Raw genomic sequence first — 23,864 nt, 5'->3', positions numbered from 1 at the left:
TAAGGTTTTTAGTTCTGTTCCTCCATTTTTCGTTTTCAATTAGCTAGGGATATTTTTCTATTTATTTATGGTTTTTGAAAAAGCCATTGCTAGCTAGTCCATGTTAGTGTAAAAGGGTGAACTTGTAGGATATTTTTGTTTGTGTTCTAAACAAGGGTTTTCATAATTTTAAGATTAATGTTAATGGTTTTGGCTCTCTATCAATGTCTTATTTTCTCAATGATTTTTCATGTTCTATCCCATGTATAATCCATTGTTAGATTAGTAAAAGAACTCATTGAACCTTAGTAATAATTGATTTACGAATGTTCTTCGATTTTTCGTACCATGTATGATTATTGCTTAGAAATTCTACTTTAAGGTGAGAACAAATAATCTTTTTGATAACTCATGTGGGCATTTAAACGAAAATATCTTATGCATGAGTAAATTCGAAACCTTTGAGACGAATACAAGTAACTTACCTATATCGGATTCTCGGAATCCTGACGCCTTCATAATTATGGTTCCTTTTTTATTATTTTTCTTTCGTTGTTTCTTAAACTTTTAATATATTAAATTTGATTGGTTAGTTTTTGGAATTAGTTACCAGTAGGATTTTCACACTCCTTGTAGGAACGAACCGTAATTTCAATTGTCTGCACTCTCTACTCTGTGCGCTTGTGGTATTACTTCCACGGATGATTACCCATATAATCTGATTCATTTACCCTTTCTTTATGAATTTGATGTTTTCTGTTTCCTAATAGACTAGGTTTTGTTTTACTTTTCAATTTATCGTGTCTTCATCGCATGTTTCCTCATTTAATTTTGTTGTTTTGTTGTTCAAAACAAATCCTTTAGCTTTTAGTGAAATTTGGTTTCTAAGTGTGTTTTTTTTGTTCCCTGATCGGTTTCATCAGTACATGACTACGTGGGTTTCTCAAACTGGCATCTTGCAGTAGTGACTCTTGTACCTCGTTTCTTAAGATGACCCCTATCATGCAAGATATTTATGTATCTAAGTTATATTGATTGTATCAAACAAAAAATTGGTCCCATAGAGGTCTGCCTAGTTATCTTCTCATTTAATATCAGTGGCTTCTCTATCTGAAATTCAACTGTCTCAATTATTGCTCAAATGGAACATAATACAATTCACGAAGAAGTAGTGATATTCTAGAAAGATTTGAAAATTTGAATTATAATATCCCTCCTAAATTTTAATGTGAAGATGCTGTGTTTGTGGATTGTTGAAAGATCTAGAGAAACAATATAACAAGATGTTGGAAAAAAAATTTCCACAAGTTCTATTTAAAGTATAAATTTTTTAGTCTTTAAGATAATGGATTTTCAATTGGTTTGTTGTTAAATCAAACGCTGATGAGTTACACTTCAGTTCTTGTATATAGCTGTTTTGTGGAAGAAATGGAAGGCTCGTTGTAAAGCTAGTATCGAAAATGTGAAATAATGCCCTATGTTTGTTATACATAAGACTAAATATCACATGGATATCATAGCTCAGACATACCATCTTTATACTAGTTTAAAACAATTTTTTTTTTTATTTCATTGCTCACTTGAACACATTTGAATAACTATAAAGATGGGTAATAATGTTTTTTTATACTTCCCTTGGGAAACATTATTCTCTTGCAAGTCGCAGAATTGTCTGTGATAGACCAAATGGAGGATTTTCGGCCGCAAGATGATGGACATGAACATCAGGACCAGTTTTAGATACCGAAGCAATAGCCCTCTGAAAGGCTATTGAATGGGCTAATGAGTACCAAACAATTTATTATTATATTTTTTTTGTTAGTTTCAGATGACATTTCCTTAGTTGAGCTGTCAATAGCGACGACTCTTATATCAGTTGGAAATTGTTATCTTGTCTAAATGATTGTAAATGCGATTTCGAACTTTTCTATCAACCCTTGGGTAGATATGGTAAACTTAATTCGAATGTGGCGGATGATAATTTAGCTAGGTTAGATAAGCTATTTTTCTTGAATTTTCATTACCTATAAACACCACAAACCTATGAAACAAATTGTCCCAAAAACTGCGACTGACTTAGTCAATACCTCTATCAACTATAGTTGGTATTCAAACTCCAACAAGACCAACATCTTCACTAAGAGTGAAGTGAGCCATCATTTTATTGGTGTTCAAAATTGTACCTGCAAGTGCTTTGAAAATAAATTATTGGCTTTCGACCGTTATAAAAATTATTTTTAAATAAATAAAAATTCATATATTTTCTCACATACATTTTTCCCTGAAAAATAGCCCGCTCGAAATTCCTGTGAAAAGAAAATGAACACATCATAACTGCACCTAATGAGAACCTTCCTTGGTCATGATCCATGAGTCGTATTTCAGGTCAGGGTTCGTGGTCCCTGGAATGAAATCGAACCTCACACGCGCAATATGTGTACAAATACTCTCCTGATTCCCGCGGTCCTCTAGTTTCCTTCCATTACCAAAATCACAGCAATTGTTACAGGACATTCTTTCCATTTTCTTCTCACTGTCTATTCCCTTTCTCTGCGCTTAATTCAAGAAAAAAATCGAAAAACCCAAAACCCTTCGTCGTCTTCGATAAACAGTGGATCTAATTTTTGGTTTAGCACACTCGTAATATTTGAAAAAGAACGTATATACAGTGTCCACCAACGTTCACAAATAACTCGCACAACTTGATTCCTGTGGTTTATGTCTTTTATGAAATATAAACGCTGCCAGGGATATCTTCTCGAGGATTCTTGAACAGCTTCCGGGAGTAACCCAAAGACTCCGGTTAGCTCAGACCACCCACCTCTTAATTTAGGTAACAGAACTCACTCGGGATGGTTACAGAATTATGTAGATACTACACCAGGTCCAACTAGTTTCCTAACATTAGAGAACTCTTGATGTTTATCCTGAACCTATACGATATCACTATCCGCAACAGATTTTCCATTTTCTTTCCTGTTTCTTTCTCTTTGTCTATTTGTTTTAGTACTACTCATTTTTAAGTAAAAATTCAGTCTGGTATTCTCTCCAGAGAGAGGGAGGAATATTTTTTTTGAGAATGAAAACTGAAAGGAGTGGGGGTAATTATAGGCGGTTGAGCACCGACCGAAGACGGTGGAGTTTAAATCGCTGGCGGTGTAAACTAGACCGGGCGATCGAAACGAGACTGTTGGCGGTGTAGTCTGGACCACTATGTAAAGACTCGATCGCTAATGTTTTTCCACTTAGTGACGTGGCCAGTTTTCCAGTCCAGTCGACATGGAAAATGGGTAGGTTAGCCACCCCCATAGAAACCGTCGGAAAAAAATGAACAAAGCGTGCCAAAAAAAACTAAGAAGTACGAGGCCCGACGGGCCCGGACACATCGTAGCTGCACTGAATGAGAACCTGCCTTGGTCATCGTCCATTAGTCGTATTTCAGGTCGGGTTCATGGTCCCAGGGACGAAATCGAACCTCACACTGACATTGTGTGTAACAAGATAATACCATATAACGGTGGAGATTAATTTCTTTATTCTTAAGGGGTCTTAGTTTGAATCTTGAATTAGGGTTTCATCTTACGGTGAACATTGTTTAAGTTAACTTTCTTGACCTTCTGGCGCAGACTCACCCGCTACATTACAATACCTCGCCCCTTAAACAGGAGACACTCTGGCTGAATATTTATGTACCGTGAATGACATACTTCAATCATTTAAAGTTGTGATGAATCGCGTCAATAAAATAGGTCAAATGGAAATTCCATATATTCCGAGTCTCAGGTATCAAAAAAATTAATTTATTTAAAATCCTGTTCTAATTGAATTAATGGATCGTCCGGGTGGTAGAGTCGTGCAAAGACTTGTTTCTTCTATATTTTTGACCTTATCTAAATGGAACAATATGCTACTGCTGAAAGATAAAAGAATCAAAATCTTTGCTCAAAACCCTATGTATGAATGGCTGACGAGGTCTAAAAGTGGGAGAGAAGGGATGTTATCGAAGAAAATGACCTTTTCATTTTTTTTTATATTGAATAAGTAATAAGAATGAAAATCCGGGATAATCCCTTGTTCCATAGCCCAGGGGATATTTACAACTAGCCAAATGATAATTCTCAGAACTAATACTAGCAGTGCATCAAAGATATAGTAATCGATTCTCCCGAGAGGCTACAATAACCGCGAGCAAACATATTAATAACGAGTCATTCCCTTTTTATGTGGAAAATGAACGTATTAATAATTATAATCTTACGTATATATGTAAAATTCCTATATATCTTATTCATTCGCAAAAACATTTTTTCCCAACGAAAAGTTTTCAAGTAGTGAACTATTATTCGCGTGTAGCACGCAAAAATAAAAGATGACCAGCTTACTATTATGTTGCACCTACGTCTCCATATAAACTAGAAAATTAAAATTGATATTTCAGTCAAGTCAGCATTCTAAATTCGAAAGAGACTTATAATCTAATCAAGAATAAGAAAGAATATATACCCATATAATCTGATCTATTTACCTTTTTTTTTACGAATCTTATGTTTTCTGTTTCGTAATAGACTAGGTTTTGTTTTACTTTCGATATTACATCTTATCAATTTTTCGTGTCTTCTTTGTATGTTTCCCCATTTAATTTCGTTGTTTTGTTGTCTTCATAATAAATCCTTTAGATTTTAATGAAATTTGGTTTATAAATATGTGTTCTAGTGTCCTGACCAGTTTAATCAGTATAAGACTACATGGGTTTTTCAAACTGACATCTTGCGGTCGTGACTCTTGTACCTCGTTTCTTAAGATAACCCCTATCACGCAAGATATTGATGTATATAGGTTATATTGATTATATCAAAGTGAAAATTGGTTCCTTTAAGGGTCTGTCTAGTTATCTTCTCGTTCAATTTCAGTGGCTTCTCTATCTGAAATTCAACTGTCTTAATTATTGCTCAAATGAAACAGAATACGATTCACGAAGAAGTAGTGATATTTAGAAAGATTTTCAAATTAAAATTACAATATCATTGCTAAATTTTATCGTGAACATGTTGCATCGGTGGATTCTGTTGAAAGATTTAGTAAAACAATATGGCAAAATATTGAAAATTTCTTTTTTACAAGTTCTATTTAAAACTTTTCAGTCTTTAAGAGAATGGATTCTCGATTTGTTTGTTCCTAAATCTAACCTTGATGCATCTAAACTTCGGTTTCTACATATAGCAATCTTGCGGAAAAAATGGACGGCTAGTTGTAAAGCTAGTATCGAAAATGTGAAATAATTCCCTATGTTTGTTATACATGAGATTAAATATCACATGGATATTGTAGCTCAAACATAACATTACTAGTTTAAAAGAAAATGTTTTTTATTCCACTGCTCATTGTAATAAACATCACTTGAACACTGTTATTTTGAATAACTATAAAGATGGGTAATAATGTTTGTTTATGCTTCCCTTGGGACATTATTATCTCTTGCAAGTTACGGAATTCTCTGTAATATAGCAAATGGAGAATTTTCGGCTGCAAGATGTTGGATAAGAACATAAGGATCAATTTTAGATACTAAAGCAATAACTCTCTTAAAGGCTATTGAATGGGCTAATGAGTACCAAACAATTTTTGTTTGTTTGTTAGTGTCGGATAATCTTCCCTTAGCTAAGTTGTCAATAGTGATGACTTTTCTATTAGTTGGAAATTGTTATTTTGTCTAAATGATTGTAATTGTCTAAATGATTGTAAATGCGACTTGTAACTTTTCTCTCAACCCTTACTTAGCTAAGTTAGCTAAGCTATTTTTATTTTGTTTTTGAATTTTCATTACCAACGAACACCACAGACCTAAGAAACAAATTGTCCCAAAATTTATTACTGGCTTAGTTAATACCTCTATCAACTATAGTTAGTATCCAAACTCTTAAAAGACCGACATCTTTATGAAGAGTAAAGTGAGCTACCATTTTGTTGGCATTAAAGAGATAACATATATCCGAAAAGTTGCTTTGGAATGAAATAATTAGAAGTGTAAAGAAAGTGTAAGTTGAGTAATATTTGGAATTGAATATTAATAAATTATTGACTTTCGACCTTTGGATGATAAAGTCTTCGAGCGATTGAAAAGCTTTACAAAATATTATCAAAGTTTAAGCATCAACCATAGGCAAGTTAATCATGGTGATTGCAGTAGGATGAAGTATTACTGATAGAATCCAGGAATTTTGAGCGACAAAGTCTTTATCTCTGCCTCTGGCGACAGAATCTCTATTCGGTGGGACAATTCTCTAACAAGCGACCAGAATCTCAACGAGAATCCCATGAACCCCATGAATATAAAGTGATCAGACCACATACTTTAAGGATGTGATCCCTTTTTATTTATCAACGCATATTAAAAATTAGTTTTAAATTACAAAATAAAAATCATATTTTGTATCACATAAAATTTTCCCCAGAAAGTAGCCCGCTCTAAATCCTTTTGAAAACAAAAATTGAACAAATCGTGCCAAGAAAAACTAAGAAGTATGAGGCCCGGAGGGCCCGACCGTATCGAATGAGAACCTGCCTTGGTCATCGTCCAAGAGTCGTATTTCAGGTCAGGTTCGTGGAATCGAACCTCACACTCACACGTGCACTGTTTACAAATACTCTCCCACCCTCTAGCTTCCTTCCATTACCAAAAATCACAGCAACTGCTACAGTACATTCTCTCCATCATCTTCTCACCGTTTATTCCCTTTCTCTGCGTTTAATTCAAAAAAAACAAGAAAAACCCAAAACCCTTCGTCTTCAAGAAACAATGGGTCTAATTCTTGATGTAATAGTTTTTGGTATTCTGATTATCATTGTGATCAGCATAATAAACAGGTGTTGCCGGGGTCGAGGGAAACGTCAGGAAAGGCCTAAAAGGTTTAGGTATCTTTAGAGCTTTGATTCTTCAAGAAGATTAAGATACTTCTTGTATCGATTTTAAAAGAAGAAAACAAAAATTGATAAAAAGTTAGCGTAGGAATCATCAAGAAGAAGTGGTGAAAGAAGTTACTTTTTTAGGGTTTTGATGTTAAATTTGTGTGACTGCTACTAGGAATGTCGGAGAAGAAGATAAAAGAAAATTGGGAAGAACCCATTTCTCAGTTAAACACTCTCGTGAAGAATAATCAAGAATTTGAAGAAGAACTAGTGGGCAAAGGTAGTATTGAATTGGACGATTCACTCATTGCTGAAGAAAAGAAAGCAAACCAGATTTCTTTTAAAGATTCAGCAAAAGAGGAGGTATGTCAGGTTCATTCTTTAACCCCATTTATGTCTCAATTGGTAACTGTTGTAGTTGGAATGATGAATTCAGAAACTAGTGTTGGTAGAATTGAATGTGTGCAAGATGATGTCTTTCAAGTGCAAGATGTAGTTACTGGTGATCAGCGTATAATTCTTGTAGTAGAGACAACAGAAGATGGTTTTATGAAGACTAATTCAATTTCTCCATCTCAAATTCTTGTTGAGATGAGTAATTGGGATCTTTGGATGATCCAGATTAGTAGTAGCAGTAGTAATGGAACATTGGTGGAAGTAGGAAGTAGTTGCATTGTTAATGGAAATGGCTGTGTGAGGAAAATAATGATAAGATGCATTTCTTTGGGTAAACAAAGGGCTAGAATTGGCTGTGATGAGATTAAATGGGGTAAATGCTCAGCCTCAGGTAGCAGTAGAAATAATGGAATGTCTGCAGAAATTGGTAGTAGTTGCATTATTAATGGAAATGTCTGTTCAAGGAAAAAAAAGATGGCTTCTATTGCTTTGGGTAAGAAAAAGGATGTAATTTGCTCTGAGAACACAAGGCAACAAGTTGAGAAATGTTCCAGGAGAAAATTTACCGAAACAAAGTTGAAGAATGATGTGTGGAGTATGTTTGTTGAAGCTAGAAATGTCTTTTGTCAAAAGTATTTGGATGCAAGTTATTCAAGGGAAGAAATGGAAGTGCTGAGGTTTGAAAATTCATATCAACAGCGTCAGATATGGCGAGAGATATGCACTGGGTTGAGTCCTATTGTGGCCATATGGACAAAAAATTGAAACATATAATATCCGTTTGAAAGAACCCGCATTTCTAATTTTTGACCATATGGACAAAAAATGTTCTTCAATGTTCAGATGAAACAGGAAACGGGAAGCATAAAAGAGCAAGATAAATGTAAAAGTCAGATATTGACAACACTGTCTGTCAACTGCAATTTTGCACGAACTGCAGTCAAATTGCAGTTAATGACAGAATGGAAACGGGTTATCACAAAGAACTCTGCTTGTGGCTCCCAAGCTCGATATCATAGTTGCAGAAGTTGTTCGTCAGATAAATGCTAAGAGAAGAGAAAAAAATAGCTGCTATGAACAATATTGGTGCACTTGAGGAGGAAAACCCTGCAGTAATTTCCTGACATATTTATCTGGGAGTTTGCAACACTTTGGGTCATATTTTTTAGCTTGCAATGTCCCTTGTGTTTTTGGCAGTATACCACCCTAAAGCCAATAGACTCAACTTAAAAGAGGAAATAAAAATAGACCTAAAAATAAATTGCTCAGTTTGGCCGTCATTCTATTGTATTTTTTAAAATGTTAAATTTCCGTGTATATGTATTCCTCTAAAACAAAGAATGCCACAATTTCAACGGGAACCAACAATGACATCTTTGTAACTTTCGTTGCAGTTTTCACGATACCTGTTTTCAGTGGGAGAGTGATGGAATTCTGCTAGGAGGTCAGCGTATGTGTGACCTTCTTTGATATTGTTCATAATCATGTAACTCGCTGCATAGTAAAGTCTAAAACAAGGCTTTTCTTTGCTGTTTAACCCGACTGCAAATATCATACCTTCATTAATAGGATGGAAGAAATCACGCCAATTTCTTGATACTTGCTCGCATTGAAACGCAGACTCAACTGGTACACGAGAAAGTATTTCGTAGGTTACTTCAGGTGGATAATTATCCAAATTCATGGGATTAATTCATGGGATAATTATCCAAAGTATTTCGTAGACCATTGAGACACAAAACAGGTGGGTGTCATGTGACTTGTATTTTGTGGATCCATAGTCTGGCTGCCCTTATTAGTTTCTAGTGTGCCTTAATAAAAGTGACGTGTAGTTGAGTCATTTGGCAATTGTTGCCTGCTAGCACGTGTCTGTCTAGGATTGGGTATTCGTTTAGGTTTTACTCCCCAATCATAAGCTTATTTAAGCTGTAATGAAACCAATTCTTGGGTAAGAATGAATTAATGAACCATTAAGGCAGAGTTACTGTTCTCCGACCAATTTCCAATTTCCGTCCAATTGTCGTTCCTTCTAGGTTATTTCACTCTCAATTAATCTTACTAAGAATAGTACAACTGACATCAGAGCCGTTCCATCCTAGCATCATGGTAGCTCAGACGTGCAGGGAGCTACAAAAAATCAACAACAGACAACAAATTGAGATCGATTCCTTACATTCAAAGGTAAACAATCTAGCTCTGCAGCTGAGTGCAACGTCGACTAAAGATGATTTACGGTCCATGAAGGTTACACTTGATATTAGTATGCAATCACGTAAGACAAATATAAAAATAGGTTTTTAATAAAATGTCATGTGGGGAAATGCAATTCATAAAATGCCCACGTTTTTTCCAATATATTTAATGTCCATGGTTTGACCTTTTCCATCCGTTTTATTGAAAAAAGGCTAACGGACGTTACTGAATTGGATGATTCATTCACTGCTGAAGAAGATAAAGAAAACCAGCAAGAGATTTACTCTAAAGATTCAGCAAAAGAGGAGGTACGTCAGGTTCATTCTTTACCCCCATTTACGTCTCAATTGGTAACTGTTGTAGTTGGAATGATGGATTCAGAAACTAGTGTTGGTAGAATTGATGATGTCTTTCAAGTGCAAGATGCAATTACCGGTCATCAACTTACGATTCTTGTAGTAGAGACAACACAAGATTATTTTATTGAGAGTATATCAATTTCCTCATCTCAAGAGATGATGATTAGTCCTGGTGAGATGGGGAGAACCCTCGTCCTTAGGTGGTAGTACTAGTAGTAGTAAAGGAATGGCTGCAGAAACCGGAAATACTCATATTGGTAGTGGATATGGCTGTGCAAGGAAAGAAATGGTGAGTTCCATTGCTGTGGGTAAGAAAAGGGCTGGATATTGCTTTGAGTACACAAGGCAACAAGTTGAGAAATGTTCCAGGAGAAAATTTACCGAAACAAAGTTGAAGAATGATGTGTGGAGTATGTTTGTTGAAGCTAGAAATATCTTTTGTCAAAAGTATTTGGATGCAAGTTATTCAAGGGAAGAAATGGAAGTGCTGAGGTTTGAAAATTCATATCAACAGCGTCAGATATGGCGAGAGATATACACTGGGTTGGGTCCTATTGTGGCCAAGCAACTGAATCAATTGGCAGAGGCTAGGCAGAATGGTAACGCCATGACTGACCAATAACAGCAACAGCAACATCACCATCCCCAACCAACACCCACGACAACACCAGCAACATCACCGATACCCACTGCAACATCACCAATACTCACAGCAGCAGCAGCAACACCACCAACACCCAAGGAAACCTCTACAGCATCACCATCAGCAACATCAACACCAACTTGCTGGGTTGCACAGAGAGGATACCTCATTTCTAGGTGTGTCTTTTGTTCTACTCTTAGATTCTTACATATGATGTTTGAGGTATGCTAGTAGTGTGAGTATAATGCATGCTTCTTGGATATGTTTTCTGATTTGTCGACGTTGCATGGTTTAGTTTTTGTAGTTCCAAGCAGATTAGCTTCTTGTTAGAGCAGTTTAAATATTGGTAGAAATAGGTTAGCTTAAGGGCATTTGCTGATACTCAGATATGAATCACTGCTTCTATCATTATATAGTTACATTAGCAAACTTTGGCATCACCTAATTGCTTCTTACAGAACTCTAATTCCATGGAAAACGAGGTCGTAGCGTGTACACTGTTTGGCTTTATTTGCTTTCTGCCGGATTTCCAGTTATCTAATGATCCTCCAGGTTTCCAATTAAACTGGATTCTTTTCCACGGAGGGTCCTTAACGAACTCATACTCTATGAATGCTTTTGTTAATAAATGCGTGTTGTTTCAAATTGGTTGCCAAACTTAAAATAGTAATCTGGAAAGCTTTACTTGAACTCGAAAAGAGATCTTAAAATACCAAGAACAACTTACATTCTTTTCATTGCACTTCAACGTCAAAAACCACTGAGAACCTTAATGCAAAAGCTGCTTCATTAATTGAAAAAAACAAAAGAAAAAAGCAAAAGAAACGCCGTTGCCGGGGATCGAACCCGGGTCACCCGCGTGACAGGCGGGAATACTTACCACTATACTACAACGACTTTGTTGTGATTGCAATTTCTTTACCAATAATAGTCCATCGAAGTAGAAACCCGTCGTCTAAGAGCATCCACAGTGGGCGAGTATAACCAAAAATTTGGGATGAGATCGTAACGCAGTGGGACGGAGTAAAGATTAAATCCCAGCCAAAGATCAAATCCCAGATCATATTTGGTCGCGACCAAATACCAAATCCTAATATAGTCGGGCGTAAATTTAAAGTACGCTTGTTGCTGGGCGGACACCCAACCATCCGCCCGTTCACTTACTCATCAGGCGGGCACCAAACCATCCGCCCCATTCAAAATGAAATTCATCAGGCGGACACCCAACCATCCGCCCGTTCACTTACTCATCAGGCGGACACCAAACCATCCGCCCCATTCAAATTTCGGGCGTAAACCAATTTTACGCCCCATTCAAGCGTACACCAAATTTACGCCCGTTTTCGTGCGGTGATTAATTTTACGCGCGACCAAATTTGGTCTTCTCCCCATAACGTCACAGTACAGATTAAACTCATATTTAGTCTTTTTTTTTGGTCTTTGATCTTTGAGTTTAGTCGTACCATTGCAGTCGCTCTAAGAGCGTCCACAATGGACGACTAAACCCAAACATAGTGTCCAGTTGATAGGCGTAGTGGGACGAACCATCGATCAAAATTTGATCAAAGACTAAAATCCAGACCAAATTTGGTCTGCGACCAAGACCAAACCCAAATATAGTCGGGTGTTTATATAATCCACGTCCCACCCCAGGCGGACGTATAGTCCACGCCCCACACCAGGCGAACGTATAATGCACGCCCGTCTTTTTTTTTTTTTAATCTTTTGTGTGGGGCGGGCTCAATACCTCCGCCCCACTCTTTACAAACTTCAAATGCATGGGGCGGGCATAATACCTCCGCCCCACTTTTTTTTCTTTTCTTTTTTATTTTTTTGTCTACACCGGGCGAACGTATACTCCCCGCCCCACACCAGGCGTTGGTATATTCTACGCCCCACACCAGGCATTGGTATAATGTCCGTCTGATCAAATTTAGTTTTTCCACCGTAGGGTCACACACCAGATTAAACCCAAAATTTGGTCTTTTTTTTCCTCTTTGGTCTTTGGTTATACTCGCACCACTGCAGTTGCTCTAAATATCTGTTTCAGCATCATGTATTCTACTAGGCTGTCTGGTCCAATAGGAAATTTTGGTACACGAAAATACTGAAATTGTGAAGAGTTTTGGTCTGATACACCACTCTGTGAATTGTTTACTTATTTTATGATATACTGGTTGGGTTTTCCTGATCTGTTTTACAGTGAGTTTCATAGGACTCGCAGGTGCTTCTTTGAATTTCTCTGCTGAAGCTAAGAAGATCAAGGTATCACTTTAATAAACCCAGGACGGGCTGATTCAGTTGGTGCACCACAAATGAAAAATTGATGAAAACAGATTCTGCCAAAAACAATCCGTCTCTTGTTCTGTCATTAGATAATGTGGCTGGAAATGGCAACCTAATTTATGAAATCTGAGCGTAGAGCAAGTCCGGCTGACTTTGAAGACTGATAAGATCTGGTGGATTTTATACTGGGTTAGGATATTTAGACACGTAATAAACGGCCAGCCCGCACTGCAAAGTTGGGGCTGCGGCCCTCCAGAAACTTCATATTTTCTGCTCATTTTTTATTTTTGTTAGCAAAATCGTCCAAAGTGAACCATAAAAGAATTGAAGACCACTGTTTATTTTTTATTTATTTTTTTTGTAAATAATCAATAGACGTCTCCGAAATATAAAAGTTTGGATAACATTTACAAAAATAATGTGATATAGAAAAACGATCAAATTAAATTTTATGGTGGAGTCCAAGTTTTTCCAAGCTTCGAAAAAGTATGAAATGTCAAATATCCCGTATTTTTCCCAAGACATGTTTTAACATTTCACGGAACATAGTTCTAAACTGGAGACAATCCGGTTAGACGTTAGTGCTCAACAAATATAAAATTAACACTCAATATATCAGAAAACGTCAACGGAATTTATCACTCGATATGAACTATTGTTGATGTACACAATTATGTTTTCTAGAGATGAAAATGGAAATACAATAGTCAAAATTTAATTTAATAAAAAGGATAATTTATATTTAGAAAAAATCTAATCATTATCAGCATTGTTGGGAAGATTCTGATAAAATTGAACAAAACTCAGATAGCTGATCAGTTTGCGTTCCTACAAGCACATAATATCACGAAGACGGAAAAAAACGAAAGGGGTGGAACAAATAAACAAACACATACACAAAAATAACACGAACATAAACGTCAGGACGATGATAAATAGCTCTACTATGTTCTTGTAGAGTTGATATAACCATCTGAAGGTTCTGAACCATCCTACTGCATTTGCGCACCCGATAAACAAAGGGATGATAACCCAAGGGATAGCAGTCTTCAAACTTGGTAAAATATCAACTTTCGGGATGTTGTCTGACAAGAGGTGGCTCATCCAGCTCTTCTTTACACCAATCCCATTCTTGTACAACACAGTTTTCTTTTTCAAGAGTTTTCAATAAAACTCTAGTGTTCACCGTGAGCCCAAACCAGAAGAATCCCTAATGACCAACCTTTTACTTGAAGTTTCAGGATCAAAACAGAAAAGATCCGACTTGTTGTACCAATATAGGACTTTATTCTTCTCTGTCACGAAGAATGGGTCGTAATCCTCCAAGATACGGTACCTGTGCATTCCATCTTAATCTTTAAACTCCAGGGGCCATAACTCGATTCCGTATTCGTGTTGTAGGAGAATTTAAACTCCAATCGTCATAACTTGATTTTATATTCATGTTGTAGGGAGAATTAGTACAGTAATCCTTGTTATAGAACCATATGTCGACACAGTTATAATCTCGCCAATGGTGAATAACACAAAGACATCCTCTCAATTTTTTGAGCCTACGATCAAGAAATATGTTTGAACGTCGATCCACATCGAAACACGGTGGTGAGGGAAGAACTCGAAAGTTTTCATCTTGTAAACTGAACCCCACAATATTCATTGCCTTGTAATCTATCCAATGCAGCACTCCCTCGACAAGGATACCCGGTGATGAGTGTAAAGAGTATGTAAGCTCTCCAATATTTCTCCACCCGGTGCCAGCACCGAGAGTCTAAACCTCCACACGTCCAACGTGGAGGTTTCTGTCAGGGTAGTAGATTCTAACAACCTTGTATTGTTCATTATGCAAATCAAAACCAAAACCACTCACCACTAAGCCCTCTGGGGAGATAGGTGGTGGTAACCTCGGAAGATCAACATATTATCTTGTGAAAGGGTTACATATGTAAACAGGATCATCTAACACACCATTAGGGATAGTAAAACAAACTAAACCGTTGCAAGAACCAACAATAACATACTTGTAACTTTTGTAATTAATTGAGTGTTACCTGGTTTCAATTGGAGGATGATGGAGATCTGTGACAAGGTTACCATAAGTGCGACGTTTCTTGATATTGTTCCTAATCATGTCATTATCTGCATAGTAGAGTCTAAAAGAAGGATTTTCTTGATATGATCAAAGAATTTACGCCATGTTGTGCATGCATACTCCCTTGCATTGAATGGCAGACTCAATTGGTATGCGAGAAAGTATTTCGTAAGTCATATCATTCTCGTAATTCAATGGATTAATCCTCATCTTCAAAAAAACTTTTTTATAATCAAAAAAACAAAAACAAATAACTAGATGAGATTTTTCTTTAATGATGAAACCGGCAGACGGCTGTCAGCTCCACCAAGGACCACCACCATCAACACACCTAATTTTCCAATTGTAAGCAGTCTGTTCTCTGGTTCCCGATACTCTGCTGTTCTTTTAGCACATACACAATCCTCTGCTGCGATCTCTTTTCTTCATGATTAATCTGATAGGTGATCCCTACTGGTGGATCTTCTCCTTCTGGATCGGTGGGAATGTTTACTGCGCTTGTGAGATTGTGACTGTTCTTCCTCTCTATCCACAGAGTTCCTCCGTCTTCTAGGAGGTGGTGGAACCTATTACCAAGAAACAAGTCCGAGTTTTAAGGTGTGAATGAGCAAAGTAGGTCAAATTAGTAGCTCCCATGAGTTTACAATTATACAATCAATAAGCTAATCCAGACAACTTTCATCTGACAATGATGAAGTTGAGGTCTGTGACCTTTTAAGTTATTAAGGTGTTCGAGACTACAATACTACAATTGCTTTATGACATTTTCCTGGTTTTATGTATTGGATGCCTCTTATGCGTTGCATAGATCTTGGAACATATCGAAATCTGTGGATAAATCTTCTTAAATTGATGGGTAATGAAGAGATTGCTACCTGGTGAAGTGTCATATATTGTCCTTCTGGAAGAGGTGGAATGCCAAGCCTTTTTAAGTCGTCAAAGGGAATTGATTTCCTGTTGAGAGAGAAAAGCTCATTGAACAGTTCTTCTCGAAAAATGATTCTAACTGAGTACATAACATGCTAGAAAATCGCTCAAAGGGTTTTCTTTTGATCATATGCAAGAAAACAACATTGGCTTGACATAGAACTTAAGAATGAGGTTTCATACAGGGGAGCTCGGAACGGTCTCTCACGTCCTCCAAAACGAAGCTGACCAGATCCTTTCATGCCACCAAGTCCTCCTCCTGTTTAAGGAAAAGGATTTGAATAGGAACCCTCAATAAAAAAAAACTAACTTTCTCAAGGAAAAGGAAAAGCAGTAAGGTGGAACTTTATGAACTATTAGACACTGAAAGCTCAAGGCAGGCGGGATCAAATCTCACCTAATCTTCGTGGGATCCACCCTAGCATCAACTGCTGTCGATTGTAATCTACTAAAATTTCACAGTCGTCAACCCTAGAGTGGTGAGCTTCCTGCATATATGTTGAATCAAAAAATTAAGCAAGAATGATAACTCATAATCATCCCTCGCTACTTGTTCACAATCGATTATTGAGTTCGAATTTTCATATTATTTACTAGGTAACGAGGACATTTTGTTTTCCAAAATTTTCCCCTATGGACGCGTACAAACGCTGGAACTCCTATTGACAAAGGCGGATACTGAAACAGCTCTGCGAGCCGTTGAACTTAAATTTTTCAATTTGGCAGCCAGAAAACCCAGAAAACAAAGATGTCAAGTCAGAGACTCTAAGCAATGCATTGAGGATCCAATACACTACAGTATTTGTATCTAAAACTCAAAGCAGCCAATTTGCATAAAAAATCTATCCCAGAAAATATACTGTGTCATAGTGTAACCTGAAAATTTGTGATTCTTTCCCCAGATCTTCACAAGTCAAAGACCATCTACTTAAACGAGCTATACTACTTCCTTTGAATCTCCAGAACCAGGGTTCTCTTACACTTGTTATGTCTATAAACTGATGAACAAATATGTCTGTCCTCAAATCTCTAATGTGTATATATCACTTAATAGTTAATACAGGTACTACTGTTTCCCCCAGCCAAACATTTATCTTCACAACAACCGAACTTAATATGTGAAACATGCACTAAGGTAGATGAACAATACGATTAAGTAAATTTATATCTATAAAACCACATCAAGCTGTAGTATAACTCCAATTGCCCAAAATTATATCATCCAAGCATTTGCAAAAGGTTCACACACGCTATATCGAAGTAGGGCTCTAATTGAAACAATTTTGCGCTAGCAACTGGAATATTTTCCATGCCAAAAGTTTACGCACCTCATGTCTCTATCGTTTTCATATTCAACAAATGCATAACCCCGAGAAGCACCAGTTACTGTTTATAGATTAAAAAAGAAAGTATTAGAAGTTAAAACCACCTAATACGCACTAACCACAATAGAACTCCAGTAAGATAAGATATGAACTTGCACATAATCTATTCAAAAGAAGCTGCGCTGAATTGAATTAAGGAAATGAAATTTACCAATGTCACGAACTAATCGCAAACTCTTGATTCGCCCATACCTACTCATTGGCTAAAAAAAGAAACCCATAAATCCATAAATTGAAATCAAGTTGTTCAAAATTTTAATTTGCAGGAATTAAACAGAAATTGAAGAAGAAATGGGGGAGGAAGAGGATATATCTGATTACCTTATGAAGTGAATCTTCAGTAGTGAGGTGAGATAGACGCCCAACAAACAAACTGCAATAAGGGTCTCCGGTAACCTTAGGGTCACCAAATGGGTCATCTGTAAAAAATCAAATTAATGCTTAGAGAGTGAGAGAGAGAGGGATGGAAATTAGGGTTTAAGAGTGAAGGGAAGAATAACATACAGAGTCCAGCTGAAGAACAAAGGAGAGCTCTGTAAACAGCATTATCATGAGGAAGAATGTCTATTCCATCAATACTACCAGCTTGTATTGGATGATATGATTCTGCATAAAACACTGAATTAACATTCTGTCTACTACTACTACTTGAAACTCCTCCTCCTCCTCTACTGCTCATCTATTCTTCTTTTTCTCTAGAAATACTCCCTTTTCCTTTTCCGGCGGGGGTGGGGGGAATTTGGTTCTTTTACATAAACGGAGATGGGGAGAGGGGAGCTTACACATTGTTTTGTGCGGTTCATACATCTGATTCGGAGGTTGTTGAGTGTCGTTGAGCACATAAGATTCACAAAAGAAACACGCTATTTGACAAGTTTTTAGTCAGATGAGTCAGATTCAGACGAGTCAGGAAAAAACAAACATCATGCAATTCTTTTTTAGCTATTCTTTTTTAGCTTTATAAGACTCAGACTCTCGGAGAAAATCCAGTCAGATATTGGAACTGTGGACAGCTGTTTTCCGACTTCCACTTTTCAGTTTAGACTTTCTGACTTGCTGTCTGACTCAATTAACACATCTGACTTGAAAGCTTGACAAATTTCTTTGCTTGTTTGTAGGAGATTTTGTTGATGACCTGTTTGCTTTTTTGTCTCAGAACTATAAAGTGAGTAAGTTCAGAGGAAAAGAGAGAATAGGGATTACAAAATCTATTCGACTATAGTTTACAGCACATGAAGTTTCAAGTTTATAACAAATGAGGTTCTCTCAAAAAAGAACAAAAAAATTATAACCTAACACAAATTTTGTTGTGTGCAATACCAACAACAGCAGCATTATAAATCTAATGCAGTAAAATGTTCCCTTGGGGCAAAAACATGCACCATCTCTGTACACTGTACTGATGAAGCCAAGAATGGATCCTTGTATTGTTCCCTTTCGGTGCCTACCTGCTGCAGAGTTCATCTTCCAGAACCATAACTCAAAAATTCTGCACGAAACCGCCTCCATAACTAAAATATATCTGTATTAATGTACCAATCTTTACACTAAAAAAGATTGATCAGCTGACCTCTTTATAAGCAAGTTTGGGGCACTGAAGAATCGTCTTGATTTGAGGTTCGTAAATAAGGTTTTCACCTTAGTTTCACAAGACAGTTGTAGCTGAAGAAATACGAGACATAATATGACTTACCAGTTGTTCCTGTATGTGTTTAGTATCTAATTTGTATGATTTGATGTTCCCTCTTGCGTAAGCCGAACATAAGCAACACGCACCAAATCAACCAGCTCGTGACTCGATGATTCCAGATCACCTGAATCACGCATTTGGGGATACATAGGGGCCATATAAGTTGCAGCAACATCTACTATTTCCCATTGAGAGAGTTCTGTAGCAATCTGTATGATTTCCATACACAAGTGTCTACTAGAGTTTAGAAAAGATACAACCACTTCTAGAGCATCTTCTCTGACATTTTCCAAAAACCAGAATTCAGCAAGCCAACAGATCTCAACATACGGGAGCAGTTGAAGTATCTGCTGCTTCTTATCCATATTATCCCATAAACATCCAGAACTAGGCTTTGGAAGTTGATCTGAATAAAACCAGGTGACTAACTTTTCCAATGCTTCCCAACTTAACGGAACCTTTATGATTTGAGACTGGCTGTAAGAACACAAGAATGGCAAATTAGTGAAGGCTGTGTGCTAAAAGCAAATAAAGCGTAGTAAGATTGAAACGTCACACTCTAAATGGCTAAATCAAGATAATTCTTGAAATAATGTAATGAAATCACTGTGTACCCTAGCCAGGGAAAGTGGTTGACTAAAAAGTCACTTTTAGCAGGTGTTATCAATTGACCTAAACCGAAAAGGCGAAACATTTCAAGGGAGTGAAGAACACTGAACAAGAAGTAATTGCATACACTATTTACAACTAAACCTGAAGGCATGGTAAAGCATGATATTTCATGACAATATATATCCCACGGGGTAATGAAAGTTCAATTAACGCACCTCTCCTGCATTCCGGACTGAAACAGTGCCCTAAGATAATCACAGCTCAACCACAATATTATTTTGTGGACATGCATGTGAGGCATTGATTGAGGGCACGTAGTGCAACTAAAGTTCATCTCTGTCTTTGCCTTAGCCTCCACAATGACATCACTGAAGCAAAAATAATAAATACAACAATATTAGATTGTAAATGAATATATATAGAACGTCCAGATGAATCTCTATCATTAGGTGTAACAGAATCTGAATCCTTACGAGAATTGATGACCATCTGATCCAAGAGCAGGTGTGAAGTCATAACTGGGAATAATAGCTCCCCAATTTGGGCGCTTTCTACAAAGGATACGCGATAGAAAATTGAAATTACAGGCTTTGGCAAGAATTTTCAACTGTTTCACTAGGTCCTTGCCCACATGCGCGAATCCAAGGTAAGCGATTTCTAATAGCTTTGCTAGTGTCTTACTATCAACGCGTGAAGATAAGCGGACTTCCCTCCTGAAATTTGTGCTGTCCAAAGAAACTGCTCCACTTGGCAACATACTCGGACATCTCATAATAAGAATAACACCATGAACACTCACAGACTCCCCGTTTGAAAGTCGGAGCAAGATGTCTGCATGTTCTTTTTCATGAAGGGCTTTCCCGAGTCTATGGCCAATTCTATCTGGAAAACCATATATTCCAAAAAAACTGAGAATATAGGCGGAATACCATCTACATCCAGAACTGAAGCTTTTGTCAAAGATTTTCTGCAGTTCATCAACTAAAACTTGAATTTCAGAACCTTTGAATAATGTGCCAACGGTAAGCTGATCAGAGACTTCTTCACTATTTCTTATTGAATTAGATATCAACTCAGCAAGTCCCCACAAACCATAAAACAAAAGAATATCTGTGCCCTCCCAATCTTCTCTCTCAACCCAACAACAAGTTCTTTCACCACATATATCACGCAGATGAGGGGCGACTCTTGAACGTCGAATTTCAACACGGTTTTTTAAGCACCAACTGATGAAAGTTAATAAAATCTTAATACCTTCATTTCGAGTAACTAAGCTTTGGTACTCTGGCAAACCCAAATAACACACCAAATGTATCAAATTAGTGACTGTTTTCAGATTATGCAACACAGAAAACGTATCCTGCGAGGTGGACTTAAGGAAATTAACTAGAAATTTCAGGTGATCTGTGCTTGATATCAATAGTTTAGATAAAATGTGTCTAGCTTGGGTTGCGAAGTACTCGCAGGGGGAAAAGATCAACAGCAGAACTGCCCTAGATGCAGGTTCATATACTGACGTGTAAGAGACGTCATTTTGACAAACTTGGCGTCCTGTATGAATTGAATCCTTGAAGACCAAGCTGTTAAGAAGCGTAGGCATCAGAATAATAGACATAAATAGTAATTGAATAAACTAGAAATTCCGAACCCTAAAATAACATCTACATATAAGAAGCATCCTGGAGACCACCAGACACGTCAATGAATTGGAGAAACACCATCTAAGCCATGTAACATGTATGTCCAAATTAGGTTGAAATGTGGCCCAGTTTAATCACAGAGCCTAAACGGTTTGAACGACCTAGTGTTTCCTTACAGTTAAACTAAAATTCAGGTTGAAGCAGGTTTTCAGAATATTTGACTTGGTGCGTAAAGCAGGATCTGGCCGCCGAAAAGAAAGAAAAAAATTTAACTTAAAAAGACCTGGACTGAAGGAAAAGAAAAAAACTGGATGGAAAAATTTACCAGGCACATGCAATAAGAACATTAAAGCAGTTGAGCTTTCCCTCCTTCTCAGGGTTGTAATCTTCTCTGCAGTGTGTCGCAAGCCATCCAAGAACATCCCATATGTATGGTGTTAAAGCCCCATTGGAATTAGAATCAAGAACCTCTTTTGCAATGTCTATTTCTTCTCTTGATGACGAGAATGATGTGGATTTTTTGTTTTTACAGAAGTTATTATCAAGGAGACCGAGCAGACTACTGTCAACCCCAAACTTCCAAAGGTAGGTATGATGGTCTCCTGCCCAGCGAGTTATTAAAGCCAAACGGCATGCCTCCAGTAATAAAATTCCTTGATCTGAAGATGCCTTTCCACAATAGCTGCATTCATCCATCGCATTAATTATGGCTTTCATAATAGGCTCACAGTACAGCTTTGTTATTCTGAGACAACCTTGTTCAGATTTCTGCAAATAAACTAACATTAAATATTCAGTTTATATTTTAAATGAATTTGGCAGACGATGGGATGAAATGGTACGAGAAGAGTTAAATGACCGGTACCATTAAAAATTGAGCAATTTTGAACGCCTCAGCACGAACAGAAAGAGGTTGGGAGCTGCCCATGCAATCCACTATCGTCGACAGAAAGGATTCTCCCTTTTCAAGGAATATTATAGCCCCATAACCACATAAAGCTGCCATGCGTATTCAACAGTTGTTAGCCATGATATCAACAGTGTAGCGCAGCTATCTCAAAGACTCAAACTACTCAAACATAAGCAAAAAGACATGTGATAAAGAAGATCAGTACCTAATGCAGAATACAACTGCAAAATAGCAACTTTAACATTGGAATTAGGATTTCCACAAGCAACTTCTAAGGCTTTTAGTAGTTTAGCATTGCTCCACGCATCGTACCTAGAGGGACACCATTGCCCAATTATTGTCTTCAAAAGAGAAGCCATCTCTTGAAAATATTCAATTGTTTGATCCCCGAATACAAAATCATGTAAGTTGCAGATTAAACAGTCAATATTCCTTTTTTCAACCACTATTTCCCACACCTCATTGTGGTTTTTGAATCTTCTTGGATTCAATTTCGAGATGATTCGTCTCAAGACGTTCGCACAAGATATGGCTACTGGAGATTGATGGAAGGAAAGCAATGAGGACAAAGATTGAACAAGTTCTGACACACCATATAAAAGCATAGAACTGCCAAGAATGTCCACTAACTTCACAGTCACAGTTGTTCCCATGCCAAGTAGCATCTCATTTCTGGATTGAAGAATTCCTTCCAATGCCACCAAAATATCAGCAATAGAACTCTGAAAACAATCAATTTAGTGTAAGAATCTTCGGTCACTAAAAATAAATAAACAAGTTGACGAATTTAAGAAGCTCCTAAGTTTATGATCAAAAGCCCGAACCCAGAAAGTGCAAGGTTATCTTCTAACTGGTGGTGGGATAGTCCTATTCTGGTGATTGTATCACAGTTCTTAAAGTTGGCGTGCCTTTACATATTCTAGACCCTATTGATCAAACCAACAGAATAGGACCAAAGAAATTAGTACATGTATGATTCAAATGTTAATACACTCACAATTTAAAGTTATACCAACAAACAACTTCTGAGCAATAACCAGGTTTCAACATACTCTCTGAAACCTTATATTACCAACATCACTACAATTTACTCTGACAGTACAACCAAAAGTCAATCATCCCAATTTTCTCCCTATAGTGATATTACATTGGTGCCCAATCCCGAGAGTTGCACTAATTCGGCATGTTTTCAAGCGTAAAATAGGAAACAGTAAAATGCAAAGCAAAAAAAATGTCATCTAATGTAGTCCAATTTGGGGGAAAACAAAAGTACCTCTAGTATTGGAATTCTTAATATATCTGGTGAAAGAGAAGCAACAAATGCTGAAATTGAACGAACTGCTAGCCTTTGTATCTCAATATCTGTACACTGCCATTTCTTTCCTTCCTTATCATAGTTTCTGTCAATCATCAAATGATTTATAAATCTTAACTCAAACATTCAGCTAAACATTAAAGAATTTAAGTAATTCGAGATGAAATTTAAGGGTTTTTACTTGATTCCGAGATTAAGAGCTTGATAGAGTCGTTGATGAAGAGTGACCACATGATTACTAAGCTTCCGATTCTTGTCGTTTCCAATCTTTGATGATTTCATCGCTTGAATTTACTTGAAAAAATTCTCTAATACTAAAATTTCTACTTTTCTAGGGTTTTGAAAATAAACAGAAAAAACATTCAAACAATATTTTGAAAGAGGAATGCTAGAGCTTTGATTTTCTACTCTTCATCGGTGATCTCAGCGCGCGAGATATGGATTAGAGCACCCAATGCTCGCACCTATAATCAGGGCACCCAGTTTTAGCTTGGGGCATCCGCCCTCCTGGGTTCTTAATTGGTGTCCATTCAC

At 37.0% G+C, this 23,864-nt stretch overlaps 2 protein-coding genes and 1 non-coding gene across 3 annotated transcripts; all 3 read right to left on the bottom strand.

Annotated features, from left to right (window-relative positions):
* Positions 1–11,301: 11,301 nt before the first annotated feature.
* Positions 11,302–11,373, bottom strand: TRNAD-GUC. The gene has a single exon. It is a non-coding gene; the product is annotated as a tRNA-Asp (tRNA).
* A 3,619-nt stretch (positions 11,374–14,992) lies between these two features.
* Positions 14,993–17,921, bottom strand: LOC113278370 (U11/U12 small nuclear ribonucleoprotein 35 kDa protein-like). Its single transcript, XM_026527229.1, has 8 exons — positions 17,668–17,921; positions 17,485–17,582; positions 17,315–17,366; positions 17,103–17,164; positions 16,176–16,266; positions 15,962–16,037; positions 15,727–15,805; positions 14,993–15,417 (listed from the first exon to the last, which is right to left on the bottom strand). Exons 1-8 carry the CDS (start codon positions 17,840–17,842, stop codon positions 15,283–15,285), a joined length of 768 nt encoding a protein of 255 aa, XP_026383014.1. The 5' UTR covers positions 17,843–17,921; the 3' UTR covers positions 14,993–15,282.
* A 418-nt stretch (positions 17,922–18,339) lies between these two features.
* Positions 18,340–23,684, bottom strand: LOC113284069 (BTB/POZ domain-containing protein At1g04390-like). Its single transcript, XM_026533469.1, has 8 exons — positions 23,512–23,684; positions 23,289–23,415; positions 22,221–22,737; positions 21,971–22,104; positions 21,431–21,873; positions 19,939–21,045; positions 19,681–19,833; positions 18,340–19,330 (listed from the first exon to the last, which is right to left on the bottom strand). Exons 1-8 carry the CDS (start codon positions 23,610–23,612, stop codon positions 18,883–18,885), a joined length of 3,030 nt encoding a protein of 1,009 aa, XP_026389254.1. The 5' UTR covers positions 23,613–23,684; the 3' UTR covers positions 18,340–18,882.
* Between the last annotated feature and the right edge of the window lie 180 nt (positions 23,685–23,864).

This window comes from Papaver somniferum, chromosome 5, assembly GCF_003573695.1.
Source record: "Papaver somniferum cultivar HN1 chromosome 5, ASM357369v1, whole genome shotgun sequence".
NCBI lineage: Eukaryota > Viridiplantae > Streptophyta > Magnoliopsida > Ranunculales > Papaveraceae > Papaver > Papaver somniferum.
Note: the sequence above shows the minus strand (reverse complement) of the source record. Positions and strands in the feature narration are given on the sequence as shown.